An 11,694-nucleotide genomic window follows, 5' to 3' on the forward strand; every position below is an offset into this window, starting at 1 on the left:
CCAAGGTTAGACTGGCCCCCCAGTGGCACAGCGGTATGCCTGCGGACTTACAACACTAGAATTCGGGTTTCAATACCCGTGGTGGACAGAGCACAGATAGCCCATTGTGTAGCTTTCTGCTTAATTACAAATAAACAAACCAAGGTTAGACCAAACATTTAATCACCTGATTTTCAGAACAAGAGAGAAAGGTCTGTTTGTTCTAGTATTTGGGAGGACAAGTGCAGTGTTTTTTTTAGAAGAATGAAGAAGGCAATTCAGTGTGAAAAGCCAACATTGGCTAATCATCTTACGGTTGGGAAGGGGCTGTCATGTTTAAAGACTAAAATAAAAATTTCGAACTAAGAAAAATACAATAATAAACTATATTTAATAAAATTAAAATTGAATTTGAAAAAAAAAAACTGAAATCTGGTGGCAGTGTTATATACATATATAAATATACACATAATCAGCAGGCTTAAAAGAAAACATTTACAAAAAATAAACGGGGCTGAGACTTCTGCAACAGATCTTTCTAGACAAAAATGAATTGGTATGAAAAAAAGTATAATTGCTATCATAACCAACATTCTCTGTAATTGACCAATCACAAGTACTTGGAGGCATATCTGCTCCATGTGACAGCTGTAAAAGTATCTCGCGTACCCAAAGTAATGAACGATACAATAAAACTATCCTTTGAAACATGTATTATAAAAATTAAAGCTAGAATTGATTAGCTTATGACTCGAACCAGATATAGTGTATTTCGAATTAGAACTCTGGAGAATTGTCAATATTTTGTTTGATATGAAATATATATATACTATAGGACAGTAAGGTATATAGTAGTTATTTTTGTAAATAAGATTGAGTGTGAATTTAATGCATATATAATTCATTATTTTGCAAAATACTTTGTAACAGAATAATTTAATAGATCTTATTTCAGCTACAGATTGTAACTCTTTTGCATGGTATTCCTGCTATTTTATAGACTTGTATAGATAGTGCCAAGATTACAACTATGTCTGTCGTATCCCAAACCGGCCTGATGATCCTCGGTATTCAGCTTTCAGCACTTGATATGGCACATAAGTGATTGAACTATTGTTACACATTCTGCTTTGCTTTCACTCATAAGTTTGGAGAATTTATTATGTTCAGTTGCTACGTATCGTATCGACTTGACAGGTATTATTCAGGGCTTGTCAGACAACCGGGGGCACTCAGAAACTTCTGTTTCTCTTCACCCCACTCGTGGAATTAAGTGTTATTCTAAGGTAAATTTGGAAATTAACTAAAGTGAATACATATTTTTAAATCAAACTTGAGTTCAAATGATGCGGTGTGAATGTGTAGCTCGTGGGAATGTTGATAAGCGTGTGTGGCGTGGATATATACTAAGCGTGACTAATTGGGAGCCTCGTGGCGACAGGGAAAGCCGTGAATACTAAAAGCTACACTTTTTTTTTTTTTGGAGGTCTTTCCGACCTTCTTCACAGCTTTCCTGGATGCTTTTGGCAGCATCTTGTAAAAGAAAGAAACGAAAATACAGTTGACTTACTTCAACAAGCACTTCAGTTGCTACATGTTGGTAATGACTTCTTATAATTCATTATGCAAACAGGTTGCTACTACTTTTATTCTTGCTTTATTACAGAGTTTTGAAATTACTTTGCAGATCCACTGTGACTTACCTGTGGAGACTTGCAAGAAATGGAACATCTCTCGCAATGAGGAGAAACAGTATAGTGAAGAAGTGTAAGCATTGTTTTTGTTATCTTCTTTAGGATTACACATATTGATTTTCATGGAGAGTTGAAATTCTGTATAGTTAAGGTTATTTACTATTTCTCACCAAGCGGTATGTCAATAGAACATTGTTAAACGTGCATGCCTGGGTCTTCCATACGCTTAGTAACACACTTGTAAAGTTGGTCAATCATCATAATTATACAGAATTAGATACAAAATAAATATCTGGACATAACTTTGAAGCCAAAAAAAAAATTTCCATCTTTTCTAGTTTTTATTTTATTTTACAGGCTTAGGGCTGTTTTGTAATAGGTTATATGTGTACTTCATATTGTCCAGCCTTTTCTTATTTTGATTGTTTTTCTAAAATCTTTTATATTTTGTTATAAAATTTCCTTGTAAACTTGTTGACAAGTTGTAAGATGATCAGTAGTTTTAAATTCTTCAGGGCAGTGTACCTCATCACATGTATATGTATAATTTGTTTGTTTACCACAGCTTTACGACCTTAGTGTAATTATTTAATTTCAGATGCACCATTGTGTTTATTTTATTTCATAATTTTAGCTTTACTGCCTTAGTCCAAAGATTTGAAATGCCAGATTCCAGGAACCGCTGGGATTCGCCTTTGTTTATTATCCATGAAGGAGAAAAACTTCCATTTCAAGAAATTACTGATGCCCTATTGACAAGAAAGGCTCCACCTCCTAACCAGTCTACACAGAGTGTAAGTTATAGTGGCTTTTAGAGTTTTTCTTTGTTGACATCTTGCAGTAAGTTTTTTTGTTTTTTTCTAATATCTAACGTATCCCACTATCACCATAGTTTCGAACATAGTTATAGATGATATCTCCCAGGCTTCACCTATTATTTCCTTTATTTTTAAAACTATTTTTTGATTGTTATTGCTTTCATATGACTTAGTAGTATATTTCTAAAGCAGGTGTAACTTGGTTTAATGTGTTGTAACAGTTGCATTTTATTCTATTTCACATTATTTAACGTACTAGTTTTCTTTTTCCAGCAACCACTCTCATCCACTAATTTTCTTTATGAACTCGACAAGCGAACTCAAGAAGTTGTACAGGTAACTTAGAATGTAACAGTTTGATTTTTTTCCCCCCTCAGTATATTAACTAATCTAGTGAATGTAGTCAGCCTAATTAAAATTGTTAACTCTACTGCAGTTTTATATGTTTTTTTAGTAGTAACAGTAATGTAACTACAACAGTTACTGTCGTAAGATACTAGTAAAGGAAGTCTCGTTAATTCATTCTTGTTTTAGAAAGGGTTATGGTTAAACTGGTCGAATGTTTTCTCACGTTTAGTCACTGACAAACCCTTATGCCTTGTTTACAATACATTTCATCAATACTAAAGAATGGTGTAAAAAAGAATGAAATACTAGGTTAACATACTTAATTTCTTTAAGTGCTCTTTTAAGGCTGGAATTCATTAATAGCATTAAAAAAAATGAAAAAAGAAATATATATATAAAAATATGTTCTACACTCTTGCAAAATGGATTTACTTTGCAGCATTTTGGCTTTAGGCCTACTTCAGGAAAACAAAAAACCAAGACTGTGGTCAATAATCCTCATCGAGAGATTTTGAAACTACAACCATGACATTTTAATGTGAACAATATATTGTATAATTGTGTGTATATATATATTATACTTTTTGTTTTAGACTTCACTAAAAATGTTTTATTTATTTGTATTTTGTTACGTATTATTGATTTGTCTTGTTCTGCACCCACATGTCCGTTTTATGTTCTAATTCCAACTGATTCTCCATCTTAGTCAGTTGTATTTTTTGTTTGCCTTAAGGCCGATACATTGCGAAATAAATCCATTTTATAAGAGTGCAGAAAGCATTTTGATCTACTTATTCGTTTTTAATTCTATTAATACTTAATTCCATTCAGTTGTATTTTATAATGAAATCAGATAGCCATTTTAAACTATGGAAACAAAGAACTATTTAAATTTGTATGATAAGCAATTTTGAAATGTAAAAATGTCACTTTTCTTATTTGTTTCAGGCAATACTAGAAGCTCAAAAGACATCTGTAATTGGAGATTTAGTGTCTGTCCCAGGAACTAAGGAAAAGATATCCTTTACTGATGCGAACATCATTGGTGTTCACTCTTACTACAGTTAGAAAGCTAATAAACCAAAAGTATCGGACTCCTCCATGTTGACACTAGGTTAACATCAGCAATACTGCTTTTCATATTAAGTCATTAATAACACAGTAAAAGAAAAAATACCGACTTATTCAGTTAAAGTTGTAAGTGAAAATTTTAAGAAATTATGGAAACTGAAGATTTAAAACATGGTAGTCAATTCAATGAAATTGATGAGCCCATACAAGCTTCCTGTCACTAATATATGGTTATGTTATACACCTGTAGAATGTCCTCAAGAGTTGAAGTTTTCAACTGATGTGTATGATTTTCAAGTCACGGTATTTATAACTATAAATTTCTAACTTACGTTAAGCTCCATGGTTATAAAGAGTCAGAAAAAAATGAAGTTCTTTGTAAGTTTTTACAGTCTTTTTTTTTTTAGCAAATACTGGGTACTGAGACACTGTAGTCGTAAAACTGACCTGACATTGTGTAATACCTCTGAAATGCCTCTCTGAAGTCACAAAATAAACTTGTGGACTGTGCACTTATAAATTTTTATTTCTTTAGCACTTGATATGAGAAGCAGCAAATTATTATAGTTTTAACTTAAAATGTACATGAATTGATGTCACTAATGGGTTATCATGGGTCCAGTAAACTGTTGTAGTTTCTTTTCTACACAAGAGGGAATCCTCAATAGAAACGGCACTTGAAATTCTTTTAGGCAGGATTAGAGTAAATTTGACTTCCTGAGTCCAAACTGTAACTAGATCTCAAATTGCATGTACCAGGTTCAATTTTATTATTCATCAGGATCTTTACAAGCCTACCTTCAAATTCCAATTCTTTTAGGCAGGATTAGAGTAAATTAATCTATGAGACCTCGGACATGGTCAAATACATCAATCAAAAGGGTTTGACCTCCCGAGTCCAAAACTCTAACTAGATGTCAAATTGATCAAGAGATGACAGAGCTATGAGCTAAAAGTTTGTACTTGAAAAACTCAGGGCCATTCTATGAACTTTTATGCCAAGTCTAATAATTGTTCCAATCACAAGGCATTTAGAAAAGTAAGATATTTGAAAACAAAATACTTTTTAACAAAATATTTTCTTTTTATGCAGTTTCAAAAATAAGAAATATTCATATAATTTTTAGTCCCCAAATGTAATAGGCCTAGTACATGAAATATTATGTGTGATTATTCTGCTTTGATGCCTAGTAATTTGTTAAGTATGCCCAACTTTGTAGGTGTTTTGGGGATAAGGGCTGCAAACACCAATAAGAGTAAGGATACCGAACTGATGACCTAAGGCAGATAAGAGTAGACACGGAGACTTTTGTTTTTTGGTTTGCCTGTCACTCATAATAAAGACTGTTTATTATTCATTGTAATTTTTATTGAAGCTTTTTAAAAACTTCTGGTAGAAGATATTACATAATAATTATCTATTATAGTTGTGAACTGAATAAAAGGCTTCCTTAACTTCTCTTAAGTCCAGTTAAGACGTAACCTAACGCTGGCAGAGCTCACAAGGTTCCGACGGTTGTTCCTCTCCTATACCAAGATGCACCCAGTAGATGACACTTCTAGAATTCCCAGCATGTTTGCACAGTATCTTAACAGCAGTATATAAACCATTTTTAGGTTTATGGATCTTAAAGTAAATAAACGTGTCAGATGTAAATACTGTATTTGTGGAATATTTATTACGTTTTAAACTTTACTTGCATATTTCAGAAGCAAAGAAACTGATATTCTTAATAAAAGTTGTCATTAATTATCTTTAAACTGAAGGCTTTCGATTGTCAACATGCAGTAATAAGTACCTAGTTATAAGAATCTTTGAAGATGTCAGTGATAAAGAACTGATGTACATTTTTAAAGATGTTTCTTTTCTCTGATGTCTGTAACAACAACAGATACCATGCAGTCTCATATGCACTTACATGCAATATCATGTAACACTGACAATGAAATGGCTTACTTCCGTTGTTACCAAACTAGAAGTAACAACTGATTACGTATAATATGTTATATGATTCTTACGGTACATGAGAATTTTGTGATATTAGGTTTTTGGTAAAAACATTAATGATCCATCACGACCATATATGAGTGCAGTGTCTGTATAAGGTATTATTCATTAGCAACTTTTAAATTTGTTTTTGTAAAAAAATAACATTTTATTTGCAAGTACAATACAAAAAAATGCGTAAGAGTTGAAAAAAATCTCTTAAAAGAACTGGACTTGTACTTAATCGCTTTTAAAAGATTTAGACTAATACTTATGGAATACATGAAAATAATAAGTTAAATGTAATTAACATTTCCTATTTTGCTTCTTAGGCTATGTCTGTTTAAATAAATATATAGTGATATATTTCTAATTGATTTTGACAGTCAGGTAATTGGGTAGTGAGAATATTGTAAAAAAGTAATTCAACTATATGTTATACGTATCTGTTTCCAAACCATCCTGATCTACTAATATTGATGTCTTCAAGTGGTTCACTTCCAGGTTTAGAATGCTAAACTTTGGGGTTCCATACTTGTGGCAGACATAGTGTAGACAGCCCATTTTGTAGCTTTCCACTGTGATTAACATTCATCAAACTTGAAATGATTATTTAATTACATTTCTTCAGTACCTGAAGGCTAACACAAATTCTACTTCTCAAGAGATGAATTTTTTATTGATAAATAAGGTTTGTGAGAAAATGTTTTTAACCAAATGTGCACAAGCTCAGTCTATTAGCCTAACCATGTATAAGGAATGTTGGCTTAATTCTGAAATTTACTATGTTTATCATCACAAAATGTGGCAAGCTTTCAGTAACATGTACATATAAAATGTGTTAAGGTATTTGTACTTGAGATATGTAGACCCGTGAATTGATGACATCACTTTAACTCGGAGTGCAAGGAGATGTTCGTGTAAAGAACAGAAATTCTTTTGTCCATTGTGTAGTTTGGGTGTTGCTTTTGCAGAACCTCCGATATGTGTGCGTGTACAGCTTTTTTTCAGTATACCTGTGTATGGTATCTGGTACTTACTTTCCTCTACCATGTGCTGTTACCAAATCAGCAGTGTAGAGATAACAAAAACATACCATGTTGGATGTCATTCTGTAAAATGTTGTGGCATCTCCATCCGTACACATGAGATTAATTCAAACATGATTCAATACTAATTATAATTAGCAATAGCTACTGTACACAGTGAGCAAATGTGATTTCCAAACCGATACTCTCCATTCTAGGAAAAGTTTTACAATTAAGTGTGACAAACTGTAACTGAATATTACATATCCAACCTTTAAGACTATTTTATTTTACTATCTCTCAATTATAGTATAATACTGACTGACAATATCGACTCTTGTCAACATGACACAGCGGTATGTCTGCGGACTTACTACGCTAGAATCCGGGTTTCGATACCCGTGGTGGGCAGAGCACAGATAGCCCATTGTGTAGCTTTGCGGTTAATTATAAACAAACAATTATCTTATTTCTCACAAAAATAACTCATTTGACAATCTTAACATTTATGAAAAATTTGAACTGAAGACTTACTTAATTTTGTTAATTATTTGTTAATGTGCTGTTTGCAATAATAAATCAGTTTACCATTGGAAATACAACCTTCTGATATGTTCACGGATGAAAAAAAATATATATATATATTTCTTCAAAAATACTGCAAAGTATTAATTTTTATTTCTTCAGTCATTTTCATAAACGATAAGTCGGCCCGGCATGGCCAGGTGGATAAGGCGCTCGACTCGCAATCTGAGTGTCGCGGGTTTGAATCCCCGTCCCACCAAACATGCTCGCCCTTTCAGCCGTGGGGGCATTATAATGTCACAGTCAATCTCACTATTCATTGGTAAAAGAGTAGCCCAAGAGTTGGCGGTAGGTGGTGATGACTAGCTGCCTTCCCTCTAGTCTTACACTGCTAAAGTAGGGACGGCTAGTGCAGATAGCCCTCATGTAGCTTTGCACGAAATCCAAAAACAAACAAACGATCAGTCATATTCTCTAAAAGTTAAAAGTTTGTAAACCAGACTAAAAGGAAATGGAAGAACACATTACTACAATTAATAATTCCAATAAAACTATTGTTTTGTAAACATTTAAAACATCATTGGTTACTTTTTAAACTGGAATGATTTGTATTGGTATATTGAAGAACATGTGATTCAGAAAACAATCTTTGTTTATTAACACTGAATATAAACATACATATGTGTGTGTTAATAAATTAGCATAGCAACTATAACATAAAAAAAAACTGGAAAACGTAAACGGGTTTATATTAATAACTTGAAATACAAAAAATACTAAAACTCAACGTCAGTATTTAAGAATTTTCCTTTGAGCTTTTCTGGCTGCAGCCGTGAGAACCTGTGAAAAGTATTGAGAAGAGATGTTTTTAAATCTTGTATTCAAACGAGAAAAAAAACGTTTAGAAGAGTAGGCGGGTAATCATGTACGGGAGACCACAGAATCTTTAGCCACGAGAAAATACTATAATATATATGAACTATCCAGTTGAATATTGTACATAGATATGAATTGTCTTTCACTCTGTCAGCCAAAAATGATGCTTGTTTATATTAAATACTGCAATGTTTTAATAATTTTGAAGCTGTTTACATTTTACACGTGTGTTAAAGATTTGTTCACAAAAAAATGAGCACATTTGTCGCTAATAAGAATTTTAATTCAAGATACGATGTATAATTTATATATTTTTTATGAATTCGAAATATGTCATGATTTAAGTATTCACAAGAGTGCTTGTAGTGATTATATGTCCGTCTTACTTTTTTTTTAGCCGCCAAGTGGCACAGCGGTATGTCTGCGGACTTTACAACACTAGAATCCGGGTTTCGATACCCGTGGTGGGCAGAGCCCAGATAAGCCATTGTGTAGCTTTGTGCTTAACTTCAAACAATTCCTTTTTTAAAGCTGCTTATATTTTTATACACCCTTGATGTTTAAGATTTAAATTTTTTTGATATAATTTTTCTTATTCAGGTTCTGCTTTGAAAGGAAATAAATCTGAAATAATGGTTTTTTACTGTATCCTGAGTTTGAACATCGTAAAGACTGTTCCGGTGAAATGGATCTTAGAGAATCGGAGTGCATTAGAGCTACGTTTGTTTATATACATATAAGCACACACTAACGATCCACTAACAACGTGATTAGGTCCAACGTCCTTTAACATACTTACGCTCTGATACGTTTCCCCTTCCGGTACTGGAAATAAGGCTTCAAACTTTCTCGAACAAAATTTCGCTTCTTCTCGCACTTCAATGGTATCCTGGCAAAGACAGCACTAGAAATGCGTAAAACTAGTGTTAGTTGCTGAGAGATATATATATTGTTGTTGTTGTTTTTTGTGTGTGTGTGTGTGTATGAAAACATCAGATAATATTTTTTTGTTTTATTGTACTTACACTTAGCTAAAAACAAGCAGTGTAAGTCCACATATTTTTACACATTTATTTAAAAACTTCAATTCAATAATCTCATATTTGCTACGGGTGTACACAACAGACAGCCCATGTGGCTTTGCTCTAAAATAAACAAACAATACAATAACTTATTAATGCACTTTTAAAATTACAAGTGCTCTCAGAGAAAACGTAAATTATAGTAATTTGGCACTTGTGTATAAAGTTAAAATCATAAATAATATTCAACGTTAAACTGATACACAATTAAAAATATTTTATTTAGGCCTATCTAATTGTTGTATATATATTTTCTTCATTGTTAATAGTTATAGATGAGGAATATTTCACATAGGTGCTGCGCGAGTCATTTGTTTGGGTGGCTTTCCCTGTTACACATATATAATATTTTTGAGTTTGTGACGAGAATGTTTAATAAGTGACATTTTATTTGGGGGGGGCTGTTTGTTTGTCCACGACAAGTTTTCAAAGGGGCTTGCCGCTCGGGTGGTCAGAGATTATCTCTCTTCCCCCATTTGTGGAGGCTAAGCCTTCCCAAGTCTTTTACACGCGCCACTTATAATTTTTCACAAAAAAAGTATGTTTACAATCATAGAAGCTAGACTATGCAGTTTGTTATACATTTAATCCAATGGTTAAACCAGAGTGAGAGAAAAAATAAGAACAAACTACATGGAGAATAATAATATTTTAAATATCAGTTATAAAATCTTTGTGACGAGATTACCTAACTTTTTAAAAATATAACTATAACTTAATAACTGACACATCTAGAATGAAAAACTAACACACACACACATACATGTATTATAGGTAGAAATAAAATAGCCCCCCCAGTGGCACAGCGGTATGTCTGCGGACTTACAAGGCTAGAAACCGGGTTTCGATGCCTGTGGTGGGCAGAGCACAGATAGCCCATTGTGTAGCTTTGTGCTCAATTCCAAACAAACAAACAAACCAGTACTGTTTTATTATTATTGTCATTCAAACTTCCCAGTAGAAATGAATTAATTTATACCTTAAAAAGATCACTTTGACTTTTCTGTTAAACAGTATCCTAGGTTTAGGTTGAAGTGAACTTTTTTGCCATATGTATGGACATTCTTTGGAATGAGTAGAATAATACATAATGGAGTGTCAGTTACACGAACTTACCTTGTTGATAACATCTACCAAATGAGGGACATACAGGAGTGCAGATGGAGTAATATGCATGGTGCTTATTTGCTTCACGTAATCTTTGACTTTTTCTGTGTTTTCAGGCTTAGGTTTGGAACAGAAAACACGTAAATACATTGATTTAACACATAAGACTAAATTCGTCGTAGAAATGTATTTTATAACTTAGCAATGTGTTCTAAAAATCACATGAAATAAAGTAATAATAATAAATTATACGAACTTTCTTACCATTATGATCCTAATGTAATACGTTAATATTTTCGTGCAATATTTTATAAATAAAGATTCAATTTATACAAAGGATAGTGGAGTGTATTTACCAATACAAGTCTAATATGTGATGCATGATCGCCTCTCCCACTGGCTCAGTGGTAAGTCTAAAGGCCAATAACTCTTAATTAATAACCACACCACCGATAGCTCATTCTGTGGCTCTGTGCTTACCAACAACATACGACCTGCATATAACTTTAAATAACAACATCACCGATAGCTCTTTCTGTGCTTACCAACGACAAACGAAAGACATACGACCTGCATAAAACTCTAAATAACAAAATCACCGATAGCTCTTTCTGTGGCTCTGTGCTTACCAACAACAAACGAAAGACATACGACCTGCATATAACTCTAAATAACAACATCACCGATAGCTCTTTCTGTGCTTACCAACGACAAACGAAAGACATACGACCTGCATATAACTCTAAATAACAACATCACCGATAGCTCTTTCTGTGGCTCTGTGCAGTGGTATGCCCATTTTACACCCAAATAATTTGGAGTGTAGAAAAATATAAGCATCATCAATTAAATCATACCCAAAAAAATAGAGGAAGTACCTTATGAGGCTTCAATTTTTTCTGACAAGTTAGGTAACGTGAGAATGTTATACTTCAAAACTTGCTTAAGTTTATGCATGTATAGTGACCGTCCGCACCTGCGCAGTATTTGTATCATGTCTCTCCCCTACATACATACATTCAGAGTTCATAAATGGCCACGTGGTTAGGGCGCTCGACTCGCAATCTGAGGATCGCTGGTTCGAATCCCTGTCCCACCAAACATGCTCGCCGTTAAAGCCGTAGGGACGTTATAATGTGACGGTCAATCCCACTATTCGTTGGTAAAAGAATAGCCCAA

The 11,694-nt window shown here is 33.3% G+C and overlaps 2 protein-coding genes across 2 annotated transcripts in view; one reads left to right on the forward strand and one right to left on the reverse strand.

The window, feature by feature from the left end:
• Positions 1 to 5,567, forward strand: part of LOC106462210 (protein KTI12 homolog) — a 12,197-nt gene extending 6,630 nt beyond the window's left edge. Inside the window, exons 5-9 of the mRNA XM_013922109.1 lie at positions 1,667 to 1,746; positions 2,308 to 2,467; positions 2,765 to 2,827; positions 3,788 to 3,856; positions 5,376 to 5,567. Of these exons, the coding sequence (XP_013777563.1) occupies positions 1,667 to 1,746; positions 2,308 to 2,467; positions 2,765 to 2,827; positions 3,788 to 3,856; positions 5,376 to 5,516 (513 nt within the window). The 3' untranslated portion in view covers positions 5,517 to 5,567. The remainder of the gene's footprint in view (positions 1 to 1,666; positions 1,747 to 2,307; positions 2,468 to 2,764; positions 2,828 to 3,787; positions 3,857 to 5,375) is intronic.
• Positions 5,568 to 8,178: 2,611 nt separating this feature from the next.
• The window catches only part of LOC111086463, a 13,921-nt gene continuing 10,405 nt past the window's right edge, over positions 8,179 to 11,694 (reverse strand). The window contains exons 6-8 of the mRNA XM_022389397.1: positions 10,525 to 10,632; positions 9,126 to 9,230; positions 8,179 to 8,290 (exon numbers count right to left, since the gene is read on the reverse strand). Of these exons, the coding sequence (XP_022245105.1) occupies positions 8,240 to 8,290; positions 9,126 to 9,230; positions 10,525 to 10,632 (264 nt within the window). The 3' untranslated portion in view covers positions 8,179 to 8,239. The remainder of the gene's footprint in view (positions 8,291 to 9,125; positions 9,231 to 10,524; positions 10,633 to 11,694) is intronic.

Source organism: Limulus polyphemus, unplaced genomic scaffold, assembly GCF_000517525.1.
Source record: "Limulus polyphemus unplaced genomic scaffold, Limulus_polyphemus-2.1.2 Scaffold1118, whole genome shotgun sequence".
Taxonomy (NCBI): Eukaryota; Metazoa; Arthropoda; class Merostomata; order Xiphosura; family Limulidae; genus Limulus; species Limulus polyphemus.